Source organism: Cavia porcellus, unplaced genomic scaffold, assembly GCF_034190915.1.
Source record: "Cavia porcellus strain 051 isolate PalLab524CR breed Dunkin Hartley unplaced genomic scaffold, mCavPor4.1 scaffold_8, whole genome shotgun sequence".
NCBI classification, from domain to species: Eukaryota; Metazoa; Chordata; class Mammalia; order Rodentia; family Caviidae; genus Cavia; species Cavia porcellus.
In genome coordinates this window covers 44,029,206-44,053,561 of record NW_026947491.1, presented here as the reverse complement: position 1 = coordinate 44,053,561, position 24,356 = coordinate 44,029,206, and the positions used below count along the sequence as shown (strand labels likewise).

Sequence of the window (24,356 nt, the reverse complement as noted above, 5' to 3'; positions counted from 1 at the left end):
ATGTCTCCAATGTTTAGGTTTTATCGGTCTTGTTCTGTACTGTTTTGTTCAATTTTATTATACCTAATGATATAGGCAATTCTTTTTAAGGTAGCAAGAGGCATTATGGTAACCATTGTTGATTACCTTGTATTCTGTTTTTACATCATGTACTATGTCTATCCTTTGTTTTGACTGACTGCCTTCTTTTGTCATATTTGGTTTTATTCTCTTCCAAAAAAAGTAACAAGAACTATGGGAGTAATAAAACCTAAAATGTGTAAATGTTGTTGTAAAAAAGAGAGGGAAAAAAGTGCTCTAAAGGATACAACTGCAAGTGTGTTTAGGTGTGTTAAGATGGATGACCATATTACTAAGTTTTTGTTGGGTCATTGAACGCAACTGTTTGCAGTCTCACTGCTTGAATGTCCACTTTGTATGCTTTAATCCTGTAACTTGAACAACTATTTCTAAGATGACAATATGTAATCTATTAACTAGTGATTTCTTACTGTTTTTTTAAAATTCTGTATTACTTGTACCTGTTTACAGTTTTTTTCTCCTTTAAATAAAATTTAAAAAAAGAATTTTTCCTTTATAGCTAAGAAAATACTCAGTTAAATACTCATTAAACCAGTAAATGGCAAAACTGGAACCCAAGTCTGGAACTCTGGACTTTCAATTCTGTTCCATTACTCTAAATAATCTTTCCCACATACTTAGTCACATGGGCAGAGGAGAGACTGGCTGAGTTTGGATGTGGATGTGTTGTGGATTTGGTGGCTCTGGCTAGACTGGGTGAGTCTTCTGATGTTCATCCATTGCTGCCTGTCAGCCATGAGCTTGCTTCCCTAACTGCTTTGCAGAGTCACCAGGCAATACATAGATACTGAGATCTAAGTCAACCTAACCTTGGATCTTGGATCCAACCTAAACTTGGATCTTGCTGTTGTGTGAAGCCTTTGATTGCAGCCTTCATGGAGTTCCCTCAGTCCTACAGACCAAGAACAGAGTAACATTCCTTGCACTCCTCGTGTTGTGGGTTTTCATGTAGAAAGTAACAGAATTGATGGTTACAGAACAGGAGATGCTCCCCTATGCAAGGCCTGGTTTTTGTGTATTTCTGGCATAGCCTGGGAAGGAAAGAGCCAAGATATTTTGACAAATAGCAGCTCTGACAAATTTGTAGGCCAATTTCTCTCTGACAAGGTGCAGATTTTCCTGTATTACAGTCCTGCTCTGTAGCTTCTCTTCTCTTGTTGAAAGTTCTACCTGGGGCAGAGGAGGAGCAAGCAGACCCATGAAACTGGTCTTGAGAGAATCACACAGTCTCCAAACTGTCCTCCTTGTCCTCTTTGACCTGGGCCAGTAAACCTGCATAGGCCTGGATGACAGCCAGTCTCTCGTGGGTCGGTCCAAAACAGGGAGCAGCATTCTGCAGATGGTCTTTTTCTCAGGTTGAGAAATCAAATTTTAATCTCTTTTTCTGATGATTGTTCAAAAATCAAATTGCTTGACAGATGCACAGATAAACAGGAAAAGTTCGCAATCAAAGCAAGTTCTGAATGGAGCTGATCAGTCGATTTTTAATGGCTACTAGCTTAATAATCACTCACCAAAAATAGCTTCCAGGCAGACCAAACCCCTGCACACGTGGGCCCACACCCAGGTACACCAACACCTAGTTGAGAAGCATATAAGAGGACCCTTACCTGCTCCTGACAGCACAGTTTCAACTCCAGCTTTGGCTCTCATCAGGAACCTTTGACTTTCCTCACTGCGCAAAAGCATCATGAGTTGTCAGATCTCTTACAGATCTCGAGGAGGAGGAGGAAGAAAAGGAGGAGGAGGATTCCAAGGCTTCAGCAGTGGCTCAGCCATAGTCTCTGGCAGCCGGAGATCGACCTCTGGCTTTTCCTGCTTGAGCCGCCATGGTGGTGGCGGAGGAGGCTACGGTGCAGGCGGCTTTGGCAGTCAGAGTGTTGTTGGCCTTGGAGGGAGCAAGAGCATCTCCAGTAGTGTGGCTGGAGGAGGTGGAAGCTTTGGTTCCACCAGTGGATTTGGTGGCAGAGGAGGTGGCTTTGGAGGCTTTGGAGGTGGCAGTGGCTTTGGAGGCGGTGGTTTTGGTGGAGGCAGCTTTGGAGGTGGCAGAGGACCTGGAGGTTTTGGGGGTCCTGGTGGCTTCGGGCCTGGAGGATTCCCTGGTGGAGGTATCCATGAAGTCTCTATCAACCAGAGCCTCCTGCAACCCCTTGATATCAAAGTAGACCCAGAGGTCCAGAATAGAAAGTCTCAGGAGCGGGAACAGATCAAATCTCTCAACAACAAATTTGCCTCCTTCATTGACAAGGTGAGCTAGAAGTGGCTCCTTCTGATGCTCATGGCTGTGGTTTCCAGTGCTTGTTGAAAGGAAACCATACAGATTAGTGCCTTTTAGGGGGGAATTGGTGTGGCCAGCACAGCCTGGGTTATTTTCAAATCTCAAACATGAAAAATACTGGGTATGCAGGATGTTTCCGAAACAGATTGCAGCTAGGAATCACTTATCTCTTTGGTTTTATTTTTCAGTCCAAATATTTATAGAAAATTCTCACAATCATAGAAGAATTGGTATAGGCAAGCAAAGAACTGAGGTCAGACTGTGCAGTAGCAGGTTGTTTTGTTTGTTTGTTTGCTTTTTTGTCTTTTTATTTTTTGGGAGAGGGTCTTGCAATGCAGTTCTGGCTGGCCTTGAATTCACTTTGTAGCTCAGGCTGGTCTCAAACTTGCAATGATTCTCTTGCCTCAGTCTCCGGAGTGCTTGGGTTATAGGCATGTGCCACCACATTCGGCTATGGTAGATTTTGAAAGGGATTAGTGAGATATTTTTTTCTTCAGTAGTTCTTCCCTTCTTCAGAAAGTTATTACTCTATTAAATTTTGTGAAGAGGAACTTGAAATATCTGCTTGAAATTCCAGCCTTCAAGAGAAACATTCTGTGTTGTGAACCATCAAGTCTTTAATGGTGTCACTTTGGGTGTTACTGGGCTTTCTCCTATTTCAAGGCAGAGAAACCTGTCTTAGTTGAATTACACAGGAATTTACAGGTCTCTTAAAAACCAGCCAAGGAGCCCTGCCCTCTAGGACTTGTACTCAGCGCTCTGGGTTGCAGTTCCAGCAGATACCTGCTTTTAGTTTGCTCCAGAATTTATGGGACATTGGCAAGGGATGCGGCTAGGATCAGGGAGTGAAATGGCCTGGAGTCTTGGGAGCAGCTGTAAGCAAGGCAGTGGGTGTGAAGTAGGAGAGATCTGTGCATGGAGAGAGCCAGTGGTAGCATTAGTAGTCCCTGGAACTTTCTAAGTGTGAAGGCAATGAGCTCAGAAGCTCTTCCAGGCACTCTGCAGCCTCCCCTCTGGCTGATGTGGATGAAGCTTTGTGACTGCCTTCTGGACTCAAGCAGCACCAGAGCTGCCCAATGCAGGTGTGTCTTGCTAGTGTGAAAGGTGGCCTAGGTCTTATGTGCTCTTCCTCCTCTCATGGCAGGTGCGCTTCCTGGAGCAGCAGAACCAAGTACTGGAGACCAAATGGGACATGCTACAACAGATTGATGTGAAATCCCGCACCATCAACCTGGAGCCCATGTTCCAGGCCTTCATCAGCCAGCTCCACAAACAGTTGGATGGGCTCTCTGTAGAAAAAAACTCACAGGAGTCAGAGCTGAACCATATGCAGGATCTTGTGGAAGAGTACAAGAAAAAGTAGGTGCCGAATAAACCCGGAGTGGAGATAGATACTGAATAGAACCATCCAATTACTTATCTGCCATTTGCATTTGTGTGGTAAAGGAGTTTGGTGATTGCATACTTTTTGATTATTTATGAGGAGGACATAAAGTTTCAGAGATTCTTTTTTTTTTTTACATGTTTGAGAGTTCATTTACAGAAATTCATCCTCATTTTGGATATGAATTTTGGCATTTAAAAAGTGTTTAATATGCCTGGAGAATGGGGCATTTGGGGTGAATCCAGTAGAAAAAAGAAAAGAAAAAGAAAAACCAAACCCAGAACTAATCTAACTGTTGTATCATTTTGGTCCCAACAGGTATGAGGACGAAACCAACAAGCGCACAAGTGCTGAGAATGATTTTGTAACACTTAAAAAGGTGAGCAAGGGCATGCCATGGCCGGGATGGGAATCTGGGTGTATCACATCACATTGTGTCCAGACAGACACACTAGAAAACCATGGTAAGTACACATAGCAGCAGCCAAAGAGAGGGGTGAGATATGTCTGTCTCTGGTTCTCTTATGGGAAGAGAGTCTCTGCAGTTCAATCTTCTGAAGATGATCTTCCAAGATGTTCTGCATATTGGGCAGAGCACTACTATCACCCATTTAGAGCCTATGTTGGATCATGAGAACATAGAAGGCACTGGATTCTTCTTCTAAAGGGCTGGGGAGGAATGGGACTTTCCTGGGAATGCCTGCTTATCATTACTTTTGGTTTTGCTGACATATGTTTGAGCTGAAGGTGTGAAAGCATGGCTCCTCAGCTTGGTTCCTACAAAGGATTGGCGTATAATCCAAGAACACTCAGGAAAGGCGGGGTAACAGACATGATAGGAGGTTTGAGGACTGTGGAAGGGAGGAGAGGCCATTGTGCCCATTGAGGGAACACACTATGTCTCAAACAGGAGGAAAAGACTGGTTAGAAAAGCTTAGTCCCATGCAAGTGCTTTTGGTCATGGGTGGAGCATGAGCAGTGCATATGGGCAGGGTTGAATGCAGACTGCATGCCAGATGAGGGCCCCTCAAGATGTGGCTCCTTCGGAGGTACCTGGTATATTGGAGAGCAGCTAAGGGGCACTGGGTGGGGGGGAACAGCAGAGAAGCTGGGGCCCTTATGAGGAACCAGGCAAGATAAGGGGCATGTGTTTCACCAGAGGCCTGTGTCCTTCTGTGCAGGATGTAGACAATGGCTACATGAACAAGGTGGATCTACAGGCCAACGTAGACATACTGACCCAGCAGATTGACTTCCTGAGAACGATCTATGAGTTGGTAAGGAGATTTTTCCTGGACAGACCTATACTTCCACATTTCCCATCAAATCCTACCCACTTGGTAAAAAAGTGGCAGAAATGGGGTTTATGGACAGGATCCTTTTAGCTCACTGTGGGGAGGTGTATAGCACAGGCATTGGGGGAGAGGAAGTGTTCTCCTTTGATGTTACAGGAAGGGAGATTCAGGAAACATCAAGTCAACTTCCCATCCCTCCATCTCCTAAAGGTCCACCCTTCTTAAGAAGGGGCCTGTTCTATGCTTCATGTGCTACACAGATCAAAATGCGCTATGCCCCCACCTCACTGAACTAAAGACATACTATCATTTCTGAAACAGAATGTAAAATTTAAGGGTTTAAATGGAGCATGGACTAGCTTTCTGGGGGTGCTCACTGGTATAAGTGGTGAAAATAGCTAAGCAGTAGGTCAGAAATATAGACACCCCTTCTCCCCCCACACACACAATTCCAGGATGACCTTGGGAGAGGCCATGGAATAATGGTGATGCCACTATTCATACCAGCTAGGAAATGCTTAGTCTGAGAGTCTGTGTTTCACTAACACAGGGTGGGGAGGTCTTCTCACTGGTGTAGGCAGAAAGTCATGGCTAGACCTCATTATGTGTTGCAGGAGATGTCCCAGACACGAGAGACTGTCACTGAAACCAACGTTACCTTGTCCATGGACAACAATCGCAGCCTGGACCTGCAAGGCATTATCGCTGAGGTTAAGGCCCAATACGAAGATATTGCACAGAGGAGCAAGACTGAGGCTGAGAACCTGTACCACAGCAAGGCAAGTACAAAAGAGACAAGGGCAGCCCATTCCTCACAACAAGCCAGGCTTCATCCCCAGTCAGGATGTATACAGTAAGATTGTTAGTGTGTTTTACCAATGAAGTTGGGCATCATACTCAAGAGATTATTAAGAATGGCACCAAGTTCTTGGGAGAAGACATGAGATCATTTCCAACCTCCCATGAACATGACCACCACTTTCAGCCAGGTGCCAGCCTTTCCTTAGCTGAAGCCAAGCTTCTCCCAGGTTGGAGTCCCCTGTGACCTACCCTCTTCTTCCCCCATCAGTATGAGGAGCTGCAGATCACTGCAGGAAAACACGGAGACAGCTTGAAAGAGCTCAAGATGGAGATCAGTGAGCTGAACCGCATGATCCAGAGACTTCAAGGGGAGATCTCACATGTGAAGAAGCAGGTGAGGCCTGGTTTGTACAATAGTCCAGATCTGCTGCTTGTATAGGGGTTGGAATGGTTGTATCCCTGAGTGGTTATGTGTGTGGATATGAGAAACTGAGAAGTTCTAGTTTTTATTAATAATAAGATCCTGCAGCTAAACATAATTTAAGGCTAAAATAATGTTTAGAGTAGTCTAAGGAACATTCTAATAAAAAGATCAGCAAGAGGAAAGAATCATGATCACTTTTAGGTTGTTTACACTTAAGAGGGCAGGAGCAAATAAAACACAGGTAGGTTTGACTTGCTGAGGACTGAAGACGTAGTTTCCTGTTTGTGGGCAGCACAAGCTCTGAACAGCATCCAACTGGGTTTGTGGAAGAGTGTTTTATGGAGTTGGTCTGGGGCTGACCCTTAGTCTTGGAACAGAAAATGAAGGGCAGAGTGAATTCCAGAAGCAGGAGAATTTTTGAAATGCAGCCTGCTTTGAATGTCTTCATTGCATCTACAAAGCAGGATAACATTCCCGACTTTGTGCTATGAGGGTCAAGGCCATCCTTGGGAGCACCAATGCATCCAGGCAAAGGTTAGGGGTGAGACTCCAAAGATAGAAGCAAGTTTTAGCATAGTTGTCTGAAACACCCATTAACTCCAAGAATGTCAAGGATCTCTGGGACCAATGATTCTGCCCTCCCATGCTGAATATTTCTGCTCTTTTCTCCATTGCCAGGCAGACTCCACTGTCTGTACAGTACGAAATCTTTCCTCCTTTCTTCTTCTTTCTCATACAGTGTAAAACTGTACAAGAGTCCATTGCTGATGCTGAGCAGCGTGGAGAGAATGCCATCAAAGATGCCCAGAACAAACTCACAGACCTAGAGGATGCCCTGCAGCAGGCTCGGGAGAACCTGGCCCGGCTGTTGCGTGACTATCAGGAGCTGATGAATGCCAAGCTGGCCCTGGACATCGAGATTGCCACCTATCGCAAGCTACTGGAAGAAGAGGAGTGCAGGTGAGGGGCGCTGGGAGGGGAGATGGTGCCCAGGCCTATTCTCTACTTTCTCCTGGAATTAGGGCTGGAGTAAGGGCAAGCAGAGCAGAGGGTGGAGCCAGTAGACACTCACGATGTTCTCCGCAGAGCAATTCAGGACACAGAACATTAGTGTAGAGTTGTGCGTCTATCAGTGTGGAATAACTAACAAGGCCTTTTGAAACCAAGTGATTATACATACTGCTCTTTTCTGAGAGAAAAAGAAAAATCATGTGTAAATGGAATGTTTCTGGACAATTCTAAATGTGGCCTCTTCTGCCTTCATAATGTGATCCGGAACAGATGGTGGTGTTAGAATGTACTGAGTGTCTGGGACATGCTAATCTCAGTAGGTGCAGACATGATTTTGTGCAGGTTTCAAGAGTGGCAATCAATCAATTGCAAACCTTCAGAGAATGGTCCATATCTCTCCCTGTAACCTAAAAACTTTGTTGGTGCTATCAGCACCCCTCATGACTTAATGTGGCTGAAGCAATTGGAAGGGGAAGAGTCACCCTGGACCATCCTCAAACCAGGCTCTGTGCCTGGCTGAGAGGGATGCCCCATGTGCCAGCTTGTAACAGGGAAGAGGAAAGGCTCCAAGGGAGAAAAGGAGGGGGAAGGAGAGAGGAACAGGCAGGCTGTACAGAGTTGTAATTCTTTCTGAATTGAATGTTCACAGGGAAACCTCATTTAAAAATTTTAGAGAAAGCATGGATTCTGAATAACAGATTCCTAAAATAGATTTAAAGAGATGCCTTTGTACAGTCAGAAGTGAATTTCCCGTTCAGTCACTCTGGAACAATGTTCACTTTAATCTGAGCAAAAGTTTGAGGTGGATTGAGATGTCAGACTGTGCATGTGAGTGTGGGGTCTGTCACAATCTTTGGCATCAGATAGCATAGAAGATGAGATGTATAAGCGTATGGAGATTGAGAACACTGGCTAATCTGCACACTGGGAGGTGGAAATAGTAAAATATGATGCATGCAAAGTCTACCTGTCCTGCCACAAGTTCTTTTCTTTCTCTCTCTAACAGGATGTCTGGAGAATTCAGTGACAATGTGACTGTGTGTAAGTAGTGGAGTGTGGTCCTATGGAGTGTGGTGGTGTGTGGGTAGAGGTGGACATAGCAGTCCCAACACTATCTCTCCTGCAGCCGTGACAAGCAGCACCATCTCTTCAAATACATCATCCACAAGTGGCTTTGGAGGCCAAGGTTCTGGAGGCAGAGGATCCAGTCATGGAGGAGGAGGAGGAGGATACAGCTCTGGAAGTAGCAGTTATGGTTCTGGAGGCAGAAGATCAGGCTCCAAAAGTGGTGGAGGAGGCTCTGGTTCTGGCAGTTCCATAGGAGGCTCCAGTTTAGGAGGAGGATATGGCTCTGGCAGTGGTTCTGGAGGTGGTAGAGGGGGTTCAGGAGGTGGATATGGCTCTAGTGGTGGCTCTAAAGGAGGATATAGCTCTGGAGGAGGGGTCAGCTCTGGAGGAGGATTCAGCTCTAGTGGTGGTTCCAGAGGAGGCTCTAGCTCTGGAGGGGGAGTTTCTAGCTCTGCAAAGGGGAGTTCTGGCTCAGGAAAAGGTCACGGTTCTGGTGTGACCTTCTCTTTTAGATAAAGATGAGGGTCCTCTCTTGGCTCTTCCACTCTAGAATGTGGAAGCCTGTTTTTGTTCCTCTAACTGAGAACATGACAAATTTTTCATCCACCTCTGATGGCACTGAGGGGGAAATGGATGCTCATATACAGTTTTTGAAAGGTCTTCCTTCCAAACCAACTACTACAGTTAGGGACACCAACACCCATTGTTTTCTGCAGGAAGAATCTGCATTCCAAGTTTGTCTTCCAGCCATGCCCCACTCCTGGTTCCTCTGCCTTCTTGCTTTTCCCACTTGAGGGTCCTTTTCCAGAAGGATATTCTATTGAGGACCCCAGGGCAACCCACTGATGTCATCTCAAAGCCCATATCGCTCTCATGGAGGTGCCCCAGAAAAGGGTGCTTCTGTGTACATAGTCCCCTCTTGTTGATTCTGCTTTCTGAGTGCTGTGGTCTGGGTGTCTGCACAATAAACTTTATTTGCAACTCATGTCATGCGAGTTTGTTTTATGCCATGTTGTGGTGGAGGTGAGTAGCGACAGAAGGAAGAGATTTGGACATGATGAAAAGAGGATCTCTATGATGAGGGCAGGCCTCTTGAGGGAGTGTGGCACCCAGGAGCCCAGGATGTTTTCCTCTAGAAGGAAGTGGGTGAAGCTGGTCCTGGAGTCTGAGCCAGATGTGATGTTCTCAGAAAATATTGACCAGGCAATGGACATAGGAATTTAAGGAAAAATTTTCTTCTAAAAAGAAGCATTGCTTTTGAGAACATTTCTCCATCAATTATACCCTTCAAGATTTGCTCTATAGTCACTTCTTTTCAGGGCAAACCAGCTGAGCCACTGAGTACCCACCCAGGCTTCTGTAAGCTCTAAACTTCCTAGGTAGAGTTCTTTCAGCCCAACATAAATCAAAGGCTGTCTAGATTCCCCAAAATCCTTCATTATTACAGGCTTGTACCTCCTGAATGCTCTTGGTGCTTCTGAATGGATTTCTTGGGAAGTGTGTGGAGGATTTGACACAGTCTCCATTAGTAGACTTCTATTTTCACAGCAGAGGAATCTCATCACACTCAGCAAAAAAAAAAAAAAAAAAAAAAATCTTTCTTGCCTAATCTAGGCCTCAAGGGAGTCCTCAAACATCTCACTTAGAGTGGACTTCCCCTATGGGTGTGCTTCTTTCAGAGTCTGGCCTGATGAGCATTTAGGAAGAGACATGGCAACTCTAGGATGCACGTGGCAAGAAAACTCCAAATTGTTTTCATTTTGGCTCAGTAATAGTCTGATGGATCATGACTGAGGCAAGAGATTGTCCTCATGACATAGGGACACATGACATAGTATCCTTAAGGGGGCTTTGGGCACACATAGGGACAGATGAGAAACTTGCAAACAGCTCTGCCTACAAGACAGAATATAATTAAAAACTAGTCTGCACTAAAATCATTGAGGCATTTATCAATAATGCAGATTGTTGGTTCCACTCTCCTTCCCCAATTTCTACCACAGAGGATTGGAATAGAGACTGGCAAGCAGCATTATAATAATCTCCTAGACACTTCTAAGGCTGGTGATAAAGAGCCACATTTTGGAAAGTACTGATACAGAGGTTGTAAGAACAGGATCTGGTGGGTTCCATTCCTGGCACCTTGAAATTTAGTAGGCACTCAATGAAAAATTGATGATCAGATAAGACTTGGAGCAAGTTAATTTATCACCAGCCTTGATTTCCCATTTGTAAAACAGCACTGACCATATCTTTTCATAGAGCTGTTGGAAATATGTGACATAATATAGGATAAATGTTTATTCTGCAAGACCTATTCCTTTGCAAGCATGCATTCATTATTACAACATTCTTATGTACTTATCTTTACTACTGTGGCATTTATTGTTATTATAAGTTATAGGGAATATTATGAGACTGAGGAGGTTTGTGAATGAGATGGTTTCACACTCAGGCATTGAAGGATGTCTGGAGTTAAATAAGAAATAATAATGATATGATATAAACTTTTCCAGAAGATCAAAGAAAGAACATTTTTCACCTTATTTTATAAGGCCAACATTACCTTGGTTCTAAAAGAATACAAAGATGTTACAAATAAGCTAAAGATCTATATCCCTCAAGAACACAGATTTGAAAATTCTCAACAAGGTCTGAGTAAATGAAATGCTGAAATCTGTAAAAATTACAGCACAACATTGCTGTGGGGTTTGTCTCAGAAAGGAAATGTTCAACATTTCGGAATCAATTACTCTATTCACCACATTTATACATAGGAGTGTAAAGCAAACATGACCTTCTGAATAGTTGCAAAAACATTTGACAAAATTCAACACACATTTATTGTGAGAGCAAACAAATCAAAAAACAACTCTGAGCAAACAAGGAGTTGAAGGAAGTTCCTGGGCAATTCTCTATCAGACTTGGTATTTCTGGAATCCACAGCAGACTGTCTTGGGACATTTGCTGTCAGACTGGACTGCTAAACTTCCAGAATCATATAAGTCAGTTCGGTAAAATAAGTCTTTTTCTTTACCTTCACCCAGTACAGGGATGGCTGGCCTGATCTTGGCTGGAGAAAGGTTGGCTGGAGAGGTGAGTGGGTAGAGGAGCTTAGAGAATTATGAGAGGTAGTACAAGTCTTGGAGCAATATCACGGAGTACTGGGCTGGGCATGGACAGGGTACAGTGAGTAGCCACTCCAGCTACTCTCGGCAAGATCTGGTACAATTCCCGGAAACAGACTAAACTGTGAATCAGGGATTAGACCTAGGGAATACTCTCTTCTGAACTCGTCAGACTTTGTTTATTATTTGGATTATTTCTGTGCCAACAGGCCATCTGGAGAAGTCACTGATTATGTGAACAATATAAATAGTCAGGGCATCTCCTTTGCTATGAGTCCAGTGTCACCCCACTTATTTAACTGAAAGAGTGAAGAGGAACCTTCAGCTTGGAGGCTTGGGACCCTGAACTCATCTGCAGGTACTGGCTGTGTGGCCTTGATCAAATCACTTCTTGTCTCATGGACCTGTGGAGTGGGTAGGAAAAAGGAGCTTCAATGGTCCTGCCTGCATAGGTTCTCATGCTTGCCTCCAGGTGGAGGAAGTGAAGACCCTGTCTTCAGGACCTTCCATTTGGTGTTAGAAGATGGCCGACGTGGATAGAAGGTATGGGAGATCCTGGCACTGATAGGTATTGTTCCTTAATGTTTCAGGAAGATGCTCCTCAGAGCTGTGTATGAGATGGATATTCAGTGACATGCAGTGGCATGAAGGATTGCTGATTTTTAGAGCTGACTAGAGCCTACCTCTGTCCCCTGCAACATTGGTATCAAGCACACATTTGGCTTCTGGTGTATCCTCATCTCTGGGAGCAGGGTCTCTTCAAGAGGAGGCTCCTGTGCAGCATCTGGAACTGTGTGCAGGACAGCAGGGTACTCAGGAGCCACTGAAAACTCCTGAACATCCAGATCTCAAGCTGGCGATTCTGCAGACACTGGTTCTGGCATGGGCAGTGAGGAATACAGGTCAGTGAGAAGCTTAGGGCCCAAAAGCTTGTAGGTCTCCCTCCAGAAGCAATGGGCAGTTCTTAGGCCTGATCTTTCATGGTGTCAAAATAACAAGCATCCCATAGTGTTCATGTCCGCTCTGGCAACTGCTTGGTACAGCAGTATTAAGGGCATACCCTAATCTTAGTACAGAGATAAAAATGAGGATTGGCAAGGTACTCATTCAAGCACACAGCTAGTGAAATAATTATATTTCAGTGGAGAAAATTATATACTATGGGTGTATCTGGAATTTGGGAGTTGTGAAAGATTTGGGTCATTCTTTGACAATGTCAAAGGTCTAATGAATTGAAGTATTTTCTAGAATTCTGAGCTGGGTTTTGGTCTTCTTAGCTCAAAGTCCCAGAACCTAACACAGTCCCAGGATAGGGTTATTATTCCATAGTTTATTAAGTGAGTAGATGAAGGAGGGCCTGCAAGGACCTGAGTAGAAATGAATAAGGACTGAATGGCTACAAATGTGTATTGAGAGGCCTCAAGACCAAGGTCTGTGATTTTTGGCTGTTTCTGTGTTCTAGGATTCCTACAAAGAAATGGCTCACTAAATGTTTGCTAAAGCATTGACTCCTCAACTCCCTGAGCTTGTTTCCCATTTGTGAAATGTAGGTGGCCACAACTCTTCATCAGGCAGGCTAAATGGACTGGAGTTGCGTACAAGGTGCTCTTTTGATACCATAAAGCGTTATGCCAGTGTTAGCCATTGTGAATGGTGGCAGTGACCATTATTTCAAGTTCAAGAATAGGTGTGTAGATAAAGGAAATCAGGCATCCTGCCTGGCACAGGAGACCTAGGGTGAGGTGGTATGGATTAGAAGGAGGCAGCCAGTGGGCTGGGCCTGGGTTCCTGGTGGGTTTCACGCCCATGGCCTTTGGGCATCCATGAGAACTGTCTCCAGGAGCCCTGGGAAGCTTGGCTACAGGACTCTCTTCCTCACCACATTAAAGCAGCTGGCAGGGTCCCTAAAGTAGCCTATCTGATGTCGGCACAGGCATGAGATTTCTCACAGATTATGTCGTCAATTAAAGGTCTCTTCTTGGTACCAGGCAAATCTCAGCTCCCACAACACCGTGGGGAAGGATAGGCAAAGCTGAGACAACTTCCCCAGGCAAGATCTTTCTAGGGATAATTTGGCCAGGCTAAATACCGCATGTTAATTAGGTAAGATTCAATTATACTAGCAAGGTTTGCAAGCCTAGAACTTCCATGGTTTTTAAGTTATTTACCTAGTGTCTCTGGTTTTGCTGGGAGAAAAATCATTTCTTGGCCCCAGGTGAACTAAACCCATAAATTAGGGCTGTGGCTCTCTCCTGAGCCTTATAAAGGAGGAGGCCAAGATCAGATCTGGTGAACTGCATCACAGCTAAGGATTAGCATCCTCTCCCAGCTCTCCGGTCTCTCCACCATGAGCCGCCAATTTACCTGCAAGCAAGGAGCTGTCACCAGGGCGGGCTTCAGTGGCTGTTCTGCAGTGCTCTCTGGGGGCAGCTCATCCTCCTATCGTGCAGGAGCCAAAGGGCTTAGTGGGGGCTTCAGCAGTCGGAGTCTGTACAGCCTGGGGGGCACCCGGAGCGTCCCCTTCAATGTGGCCTGTGGCCCTGGGCGGGCAGGGGGCTATGGGTTTGGCCGGGGCTGGGCCAGTGGCTTTGCTGGCAGCATGCTTGGCAACGTGAATCTAGGTCCCTCATCTCCATCCATGTACCCACCTGGGGGCATCCACCAGGTCACTGTCAACAAGAGCCTCCTGGCTCCCCTCAACGTAGAGCTGGACCCAGAGATCCAGAAGGTGCGCGCCCAGGAGCGGGAGCAGATTAAGGTGCTGAACAACAAGTTCGCCTCTTTCATCGATAAGGTGGGACTTTATGGAGAAAGCTGAACGCAGTGCCTCCATCTTTCCTCTGCTTTTCCTGCCCCTCTGGGCCAGCCTTCCCAGGATGCAGACACAGCCTACGACAGAGCAGAGAGGGATGGACCATGACTTGGGCATCAAAGCTGAGGGATAGGGACCAAAAGGTTGAGAGGAACTAGAACACTTCTCTTGGGAAGGTGTCTGGGAGGCAGAAGTGGCCTCCGGAAGGAGAAGTGGGAGGTGGCCATCTGTGAGACTCAGAGGCCAGGCAGAGGAGAGGCCAGTGATAGCCTGAGAGCCCTGCACTGCCTTCCAGGGGACCCTGGCCAGTGTAGAACTGGGTGGAATGAAAGACTCAGTATATAACACATCTGGCCTATGAGGTGAGGTAAACGTGATCACAGGCACCAGGGACGTGATTCTCAAAAGTGGTCCCTGAGCCAGAAGCATTTGTTTGTTAGAAACACACACTTTCAGACCCATCTCAGATCAAAAATATTCATGTGGGACCCAATAATCCACATTTATAGAAGTCTCCTAAGTAATTGTGATGTACTCAGAGGTCTCAAAGGTAAGAGGCTCTGGGAATAGGTATTTCCTGATCTTAGAGAACAGGGAAGCTCATGGGGGTGAGGAGGGGGAATAGTGAAGTAGGGTGGTAAAGTCTGAATGGGAGTTTTCTAGGTGGAGATAGGCAAAGATAGTCCAGAGAGAGCATGTTCAGGATGATGCCTGGGAAAGGAAGCTCCTCAGTTGGTGAGTGTTGATTGTACAGTAGTGGAGGGGAGAAGGCACATTTGTCATATGGTGAAGAGCACAGTAGGAAATATGGACTTGACCCTGTGGGTGATATGGAGCTACTAGAGCTACTAGAGGACTGTAAGTAAAGGAATGACAAGATATTCTTAGATTGTGACTGGAGAATGCTTGTTTTCTCTCTGAAGAAATACTTTGGCCAAGAATAGAGATCCAGGAATGAAAGCCACAGAGAAGGACTCAGGACCTCAGATGGGCACAGTGTCTGCCTCTGGCCACGTTGAGAGAGGCCATGAAAAAGGAGACACAGAAGGGGCAGGGCATAGGCCCAGCCACTAAGCCCCAAGCAGAGACTAGGATGTGCTGACTCAATATCTAAGGACAGGGTTTAAGAAGGCAGCCTTAGATGAAGGTAAACATGGGTCCAGGAAGATGTAGTCAGGTGCAGAGGAGATGGAAGCTTGAGATCTCAACTAATGGAGAGGGAAAGGAGATAGTAGGGTCCTTCCTGATCTTAGGGGCTATCCCACGGTAAAGGCCTCTGTCAGACTCAGGATATTTGGCTTGGAGGGACTTGAATAGCATTTTTTAGGGCTCATCTTTTAAGCTACTAGAGCATACGACAACACTGCTCCTGCCCAGGGAAGGAACACCCAAGTTGATTGTCTGCAGACTGGGATCCAGGTGGCTATTGGTTTGGGTTCCAGGTGCGCTTCCTGGAGCAGCAGAACCAGGTACTGCAGACCAAGTGGGAGCTATTGCAGCAGCTGGACCTGAACAACTGCAGGAAGAACCTGGAGTCCATTTATGAAGGCCACATCAGCAGCCTGCGGAAGCAGCTGGAGACGCTGTCTGGGGACAGGGTGAGGATGGAATCAGAGCTGAGGACCATGAGGGACATAGTGGAGGACTACAAGAAGAGGTGAGCAAGGACACCTTCTGGGGCTGTTTTCTCAGCAGGCACTGGGACATCTGCCTATGGGCACAGCGGAGCTAATGGTCACAGCAACTCATTTGAGTTTATTTGCTCAGGCAAGATGGGGAACCAGGTTGAGTAGGCAGCAGATAGTCAATACCTTGTGCAGTGCCAGGGATGTCTCCTCCTTGGCAAGTTCCTTTTGCTGCTCACTTGAGGGTCCCCATGTGTGTGTGACAACCACTGGGTTCCTATAGTCACGCAGTGTGCTGGGTTCCAAGGAAACTCCTTTCAGGAAGGAGGTGGACTCCCGCTGAGTTACCCTTCTCATTTCTCTGAGATCCTGAACATTTTAGCCATCTCCTTTTTGTCCTGGAAGACAGTGCTGGCTTCCTTGGACTCCTGCCTCAGGACAGAGTGAAGTTGACAGGGCTGCCAGACCACAGGGTTTCAAGAAGCATAGCCAAAAGGGGCAGGATGTTCTTCTGGGATTTGGGTGCTGACAGAGAGGAGGAAGAACCTCCTCACTCCATAGGCACCAGTGGAAATCCAGACCATACAGTCATCAGACCGAAGAGGCTGCCAACAACTTGGCTAAATAGGCCTAGTAGGTCAGGACCATTGCAAAGGCTCCCAGCCTGTTAAAAGGCTCTGTAATATGAGTGTCTCTGTTTATGTTTCTCAGTGAGAACACACAGACACACATACTCACAAACACACACTTGTACACACAAAGACACAGACGCGTATCTGTTTACTGGTTAATTTCCTGCAGGTATGAAGAGGAAATAAACAAGCGCACAACTGCAGAGAATGAATTTGTGGTGCTTAAGAAGGTGAGTGGGATGCCAGGCCCTTGGTCCCCCAGGTTCAGGAGCAAAGGAAGGCTTGAGGCCTGTGCTCTGCATAGAAGTGTCTAGTGGATGATGAGCCAGAGGAGGAGAAAGAGGACTTGCTGTTCTGATGGTCATTTAGCACAGGTCATTTATCAACTCCTTGTTCTTTTAAGAGAAAGGAATTCATCTGTGGACAGTCAGTTCCCAGCTCATGCCTACTGTGCTGGGGTACTCTTTGGGAGGGGCTGAGGTCTCCCACTCTGCTTGTCTCTGGCAAGTCTTCGTGGCTATGCTAATCCACTGACTGCCTGATGACTGCTGTGTGGAGGAGTGGGCTTAGGCTCTCTTTTAAGAAAGAGGCTGAAGGAGTTCCAGAGGCTGAGGAATCTGACTGAGGTTTGGTAATGAGTCCTGGCTAGAATGAATAATGAGTCTTTTCTTGGGGCAGCAAGTCACAGGGCTGGGCACTAGGGCATTTCCTGAGACAGGTTTATGTGAACTCAAAGAAAGGGGATGTCAAGGGGCCTCTGGATTCTCCTCAGGATGTGGATGCAGCGTACATGAGCAAGGTGGAGCTACAGACCAAGGTGGATGCCCTGGAGGGAGAAATCAAGTTTTTCAAGTGCCTGTATGAGGGGGTAAGACATCCTTCCTCTGATCTCTCCTCTGGGAGGACAGCCTTGTGATAAATAGTTACAATACTCAGTAACTAAGGGTCTAGGGATCACCAGCAGTTGAGTGCTGGGAGCTTTGCAGAGTTAAGGCAGAAGTAATGATCTGTCTTGGTCTATCATATCCTTGCCTGACTCCAGATATCCTGCTGTTGTATCTTTGAGAGAGCTGTGGGTCCTTATGAGGTCCCCATTAAACCTCAGCCTAACATGTTCTTGTTCCTGTTTGTCATCTTGACGCTTGGGATGTTTCCTGGAGTCTTGGACAGGAGTCCCTAAGAGGTGGGAACTTCTCCCAACCTTTCTACTTTTTTTTTTCTTTGTAAATATCTGACTTTCCATCTTAGCCTATTGGCAAGCATCCATGGACTCCTGTGTCTTCAGTATCCTTCTTGTGTTTCTGGCCAGGATGTTTCCCACTATCTTCCCCATATCTTGGGTGACACAACATATGAGCTGTCTTCTCTTTGACCTGCCTCAAACCTATTCATCAATTTTCCAATGTGGTATTGAACTTGAGCTGGTGAGCTCCATTCTTACAAACTTTGGAGACTGCAGTTTGCATGTGTTTGCGGTGGTCTGGAGTCATTCCCACTAGGACAAGGCCATTACCTTGGCACCTTCCTCTGATTGAAAAAGGCATTTTGTGCTTCCTTGTCTCTCCTGCAGGAGATTGCCCAGATGCAATCCCATATCAGTGACACATCTGTCATTCTGTCCATGGACAACAATCGGAACCTGGACCTGGACAGCATTATCACTGAAGTCCGTGCCCAGTATGAGGACATTGCCCTGAAGAGTAAGGCTGAAGCTGAAGCATTGTACCAGACCAAGGTGAGGCTATGCACTCTTTCAAAGTGGTGTGTGCATGACTTCTGTCTACTCTGTCTTATCTGTCCCATGACCTGCCATGGTCTCTGAACTTTGGCCAAGCATATTCTCAGTCTTATGCTGTGCATTGTCCCTGGTGCTCAGGGAGGCCCAAATGGAGGAGAAGACACAGCTTTGTCCTTGGCATCCTCTTAAATGGTGGCAGTCATTGGAGGTTGTGTGGAGACAAGTGCTGAGTGCACACTTGGGAACCAGGAGGTGATAGGGGAGGTTAGGATCAATTTCCTGGAGGCAGAAGAGCACTGAACAGAATCTGGCAGGAGGGAAAACATGAGCATGTAGCATCTCAGCTCTTTCAGTCATTATAATAAATTAGGGGTCTTTCAGTCTTATTTGGGATCAGGTAACTCCTACCTTTTCACTGAAGCCCAATTCTGAGGATAAAGGAGAATTTGTGTCCCTTAGATCTTAACTCCTCTAATGAGTTGTGGGTGGGAAGTGACTCTGTAGATAATTTAGTTTCTCAGATCAAGATGGCACATTCTAATTGTTCCCTGCCAGGTTCTTTCTCTAGGGAAATCATTCTTAGTAGATGTTATCTCTCCCTCTACCTTAACTCCTTGCTAGTTTGGCCTTTGAGAAAGTAGGGGGAAGCGTTCAAGACTCAAAAGACAACACAGTTCAAAGCTTCTTGATAAAGACTCAAACTTGAATCCCATCCCTGGACCCTTCCACACGACCATTACAAGCCATGGACAGCATGAGTAAGAAGCATGAGTCCAGGGTGGAGAATAGGCTGAGAGATGAGCAGCAGGACAGAGCTGTCTACTAGCCTTGAGTCAGAACAAGGGTAGGGGGCACCTACATAGTCTTCCAGGGAAGCAAGACAAGCCCACTTGTCCTAGGGTAGCACCAAGGATTAAACACAAAGAACATGGAGAGATGCCCCATGGCCCTCTGGAGGACTTAGTATTCATAGGAGGAATTCTCAATCTGGGACCATGCTGGGGACTCAGGGACAGAGACAGAGCAGTGCACTAGTGGTCTCAGGGTACTGATCCTACAAAATAAAAGCACTTCTGTTTTGTGGTTCCCTTAAACCAGATTTTAGGATAGACCTGTTGACTATTCAGTGGGTGATAGCAAAGGCAGGAATAATCCAAAATAGCAGATGACCTGAAATTCATGTTTGCTAGTATTAGAGTATAGCTGAATGAAGCCCACCACACACACACACACACACACACACACACACACACACACACACACACGTACACATGTGTGTGAGCACATGCACATGCACACACGTAAACACTTGATGTTTCTCCATGCTAAGTCTTCTATTTTTTCCTCCCAGCCCATCAGGATAGCCTGGGGCTGAAATAAGCTATCAAAGAGATTTTAGAAAGTAGGGACAAACAGCTTAATCATTCATCAGTCACACCTTTTTATTTGAGACACAATCTCACTCTGCAGTTCAGGCTGACATTGGACTCACTATGTAGCCCAGGCTGACCTCAAACTCATGGGAATCCTCCCACGTCAGCCTCCCAAGTGATGGCATTACAGGTGTGTGGCACCACACCCAGCTTGATCATATCTTTTAAAACCATAAATGAGTACTAGGAATTTAGTGAGGGAAAGTTTGAATACCTATCTATTCTGAGTGTGCTGAGGAAGGCACAGAAATGTGCCATCATGGTACAGGGTGGTTTTACTTATGGACTGGTGTGTCAGGGACAATGGAAACAGAACTGCACCCAACCAGGGGATAAGAGAAGGCTTTCCAAGGATGTGGCTCAGTCTTGACTGAATTAAAGCTACTTAGGGAAAGAGAGAGTAGGATGGGAAGGATTTCCAGGTGAAGTAGACCCTCATGCAGACACAGGGACACTAGAGCATGTGGGATATTGGAAGGAACTGCAGACTATTTGGAACAGCAGGGGAGCCAGATAGGTGGCAGGAAGTGGCAATGAGAAGTGAGTACTTTGAGGCCATGTTAGGAGTTTGAATTTGACCTTGAAGGGCTACAAGCAAAAGAAGGTGATACCTGGAACTTTATGTTACAGAGTTGCAGTGTGGAGATTATGGGATTCCCAACAGTCCTCATGGCCAAACATAACTGTCAGTGAGATTGGCTGTGTTTATGGCAAACAAACTCAAAGAATGGGTAATTGAAGGAGAGATTGTTGACCTCCCCACCTTTGCCAGGCTCCTCAAACAAAGGGACAGTTTTCCTGAGTCATCTACCTACCCTGGCTCCTTTCTCCCCAGTTCCAAGAGCTTCAGCTGGCAGCTGGCCGGCATGGAGATGACCTCAAACACACCCAGAATGAGATCTCAGAGCTGACCCGGTTTGTCCAGAGGCTACGCTCAGAGATTGAGAGTGTGAAGAAGCAGGTGAGGTCCTGTCTTTTTTGCAAGAGAAAGACAATCAGCTTATCATGCTCCCAGCCCCTCTTGCCTCTCTTTGCTCTTTCCCAAACTCTCCTGACTCAGTGAAGGCCTTACTTACCTCCCTTACAATTTGCTCTCACTTGAACTCTGGAGTGATCGATTAGAGGGTCTTTTCATGAAGCCACAGGGCTCAGAACAACAAGCCTCCCAGCTCTGGGCTGAAGGGCTCTACTGCCAAGGATGTGCCAGGGTCTTCTCCCTGAAAAGCTGGGTTAAGACAAAGGAGGGTCCTGCCACTGTGGGAATGTGGGGGGTTGAAGTTAGACCTCTGTGCCTTGGCACTCAGGGGAAGATGCTATCTCCTGTTTCTTAGTGCTCCAATCTGGAAACAGCCATTGCTGATGCGGAACAAAGAGGTGACTGTGCCCTCAAAGATGCCCGAGCCAAGCTGGATGAGCTGGAGGGCGCCCTGCAGCAGGCCAAGGAGGAGCTGGCCAGGATGCTGTGCGAGTATCAGGAGCTCACTAGTGTGAAACTGGCGCTGGATGTGGAGATTGCCACGTACCGCAAGCTGTTAGAGGGCGAGGAGTGCAGGTGAGGGCGAGGGGCTGGGAGAATTTTTGTAGTCCTCCCTTCTCAATCACTTTCTGAGACTGGGGGGACAAGGTGTTGGAGGGGCTTTATGGTTCACTCATAAACATAGCCTGGAACGGTGTTCACTCTGATAATCTCATAGCAGGTCCTGTGCTATTCTCCTTTAGCTCTTAAGAGAATCTCAGCTTAGTGTTGCTGCCTTTAACACTGGTCAGAACCTTGGAAATATCCCTGCTAATAAAAAGACAATGGATGCAAGTTCAGAAACTGTAGGCAGTTAACCTCCCTCCTTCCATTAAATTGCTTTATTTTCATTATATTTATATCTATTTCTACTTTTTTCTTATTTAGTTGACTAATAAGATTTTCTATTTATCTGTATTAATATCAAACTTTCTTGTTATAAGGAATGCATTTCTTTACAAAAAGCAGTCAGTTAAAAACACTAATCGTATAACAGTGTAAACACACCGTCATAGCAATAGTTGAAAGGATGGATGGCACACAAAGCGCTGACATGCTGGACTAAGACATACGGCTAGTTCATTAGCAGCAACTCCTTGTGCTAGTGTTTCCACACATGTATTTATTCAGGCAGCAGCTTCTCAGGGTAAAACAATAGGCTCAAGGGAAATACTGTAGGGGGCTCCACAGTTTCAGTCCCTACATTTTTGAAGTGGGAAGGGTAGACTGGAGGGAGGAGGTACTTTGAGGCAGCAGGAAGGGTTACCACTGCCTCCACAGCTGGGAGGGACTCGTGGAGTTGATCTGGCTGGTGACTTCTGGTCAGTGCTGAGCAGTGAAGTGAGCAGCCCTGGTCCCCTGTGATGGTGACTCACCTGTGCTTCCTCTCTCTGCAGGATGTCTGGGGAATACACAAACTCCGTGAGCATTTGTGAGTATTTTATGCCTCTGAGGGGATATTTTTAGGCAGTCAACAAAGAGAATGAGTAGGACCCTTGAGGAATACCGTGGGCTCTGCCACTGTCATCAGATACTTGCCTCCCTTGCAGAGACCTGTTGACCCTTCATTCAGAGCTGCTGCCTTCCTGGTAGAGGTCGCTCCCCATCACACTGTGGTAGTGTACACCAAATCCTCCCCTAGAAATCTTACTCATGTTGGAATGAAGCTCCCAGCCTCGCCCCGTCTCTTGCCACTTGGCATTCCTGCATGAAGGCAACTAAATATAGGGTGGCACCTTCTCTCTGAGAGTAGAGGTATTTACATACAAATACAGTGCAGACTGGTTTTAATGCTGGCCCCACAGGGTTTAATCCAGTCTCCTAATAAAAGGATGGTAAAAATTCCCTAATTCACACTATCAGTAAATTCTTTGAAAGGGAAAACTTTAAGAATGCATCGTAAAATGGACTGCAAGAGCTTGGCTTTAGTATTGTCTTTTGGGGAAGATCTTGCTACCCTTATTCATCCCAAGAATAGACAAGTACCCAATGGGAGGTTCTAATGGGATTTGAGTTATGTCCCTGTGAAGGCTTGAATAAAGGGAAGAGGTTTAAACTAGTTGGGACTGGGGTGTGAAGGGCCCATAGGGCCACTTGTTCTGGGATGCACACTGATTATTGCTTCTGTTCTCCACAGCGGTCGTCAGCAGCTCTATGGCTGGGACAGCAGGTGCAGGGGCTAGCTTTGGGTTTGGTGGGACCAGCACCTATGGCTACCGGCCCAGTTCTGTCACTGGGGCTTATGGCATACTGGCTGGGGGCTGTGTCACTGGCAGTGGGAACTGCACCCCTCGTGGAGAGGCCAAAACCAGGCTGGGCAGTGCAAGTGAATTCAAGGATGTCCCAGGGAAGACCTCAGCTCTGAGCTTATCCACCAAGAAAACCGTGAGATGAAGTGACAAGCTGGTTCTCCAGCACCGGCCCCACCCTTGTTTCTCTGGACTCCCTTCCCCAAGAAATTCCTTTGTCCTATTTGTCACCATCTCCTTCTTGTTTTTTTGCTAATGCCATGTCTTTCTTCCCTTCTGCCTCTCTGCCTTAGTCTTTTAAAAATAAGAATCAGGACTCTAAGGCTGCAGTCTTCTCACCCATCATTCTGTTTCCTTCACACAAAAAGATCTTCACCTGGCCATCACTTTCCCTGTGCGTACCCTTGTAGAAGAAAGTTCTCACTTACAGATGGCCCCAAGTCTCCTGCTGCCCTTCACATCCTGGCTCACCGTCCTCTGGTCACGTGTTCTCTGGACACATGACAGTTCAGGGCCATTGATGGACATACAAGAACTATTGCCTGATAGCTCCAACTCTGGCTAGATACCTAGTCACAGGTTGAATGTGGCATGGCCACTGACCATGAGCTGGGAGTCTTGTTATGGCTGGTTTTTCCAACTAGAGCATTTGGACCCTCAGTCTGTGAGTTCTTGCCCTTGTTTAGGATCCCTCTTCTGCTTCCTATGTCCCACCAATAAACTTCTAAAATTCATACAGGAACATATTGCTTTTCTTTACTGAAGGAATTCTTTTCTCAGGCCTTGTCTCTTCTGTGTGTGGTATCACTAGGTGGGAACCTGGGGCATCTGAGGCCTCTCTACTCCATAGAATCCTCAAAACATCATTTGATCTGAATGAAAGAGATCCTGCAGGTACTGGAGGATGCCACCATCACCTTCTCTGATACCCAGAATTCACCTGTATTGCTCCCCCCCCTTGCACTTTTAACTCATGCTTTCCTTTGGCCAATAGTACAGAGAGAATGCCCAATCTTTAAGAACATTCATGTTATCAGTAAGGAAATTCTTATGGTGGCAAGATTTAACTCATCAAGAGGGCATGCAATGCCAGTTTTAGGAAGGCTGGAATTTGAAATGCACTATGTTTTCTGAGAAAAGAACTCAAGCTAGATTCCTCTATAAAGTAATGACTCAAGTTCAAATTATTACTTAGTAAAGTTTCTGTTGAATTAAGTAAAGATGTGCATGTATTTGTACATAGTTACGAATTGATTCACAAATGTGTGTGTACCTGATTAAGTAGGAGTTAACCTGTTTTGCACAGTACTTTGCTTGCAAAACACATGTGTACTTAGAGATATTTTGTAGACCCTCAGACTCCAATGATGCTGTCAGGATGT

At 46.1% G+C, this 24,356-nt stretch overlaps 2 protein-coding genes across 2 annotated transcripts; both read left to right on the top strand.

Annotated features, from left to right (window-relative positions):
• The first annotated feature begins 1,708 nt into the window (after positions 1 to 1,708).
• Krt2 (keratin 2) lies at positions 1,709 to 9,327 on the top strand. The gene is made up of 9 exons (XM_003476279.3): positions 1,709 to 2,329; positions 3,504 to 3,718; positions 4,062 to 4,122; positions 4,925 to 5,020; positions 5,653 to 5,817; positions 6,108 to 6,233; positions 7,003 to 7,223; positions 8,281 to 8,315; positions 8,401 to 9,327. Exons 1-9 carry the CDS (start codon positions 1,772 to 1,774, stop codon positions 8,856 to 8,858), a joined length of 1,935 nt encoding a protein of 644 aa, XP_003476327.1. The 5' UTR covers positions 1,709 to 1,771; the 3' UTR covers positions 8,859 to 9,327.
• Positions 9,328 to 13,750: 4,423 nt separating this feature from the next.
• LOC100714791 (keratin, type II cytoskeletal 73) lies at positions 13,751 to 23,708 on the top strand. Its single transcript, XM_003476280.3, has 9 exons — positions 13,751 to 14,264; positions 15,725 to 15,939; positions 16,709 to 16,769; positions 17,312 to 17,407; positions 18,110 to 18,274; positions 20,546 to 20,671; positions 21,042 to 21,262; positions 22,123 to 22,157; positions 22,863 to 23,708. The coding sequence occupies exons 1-9, from the start codon at positions 13,818 to 13,820 to the stop codon at positions 23,117 to 23,119; spliced, it is 1,623 nt and encodes a 540-aa protein (XP_003476328.1). The 5' UTR covers positions 13,751 to 13,817; the 3' UTR covers positions 23,120 to 23,708.
• Positions 23,709 to 24,356: the final 648 nt, after the last annotated feature.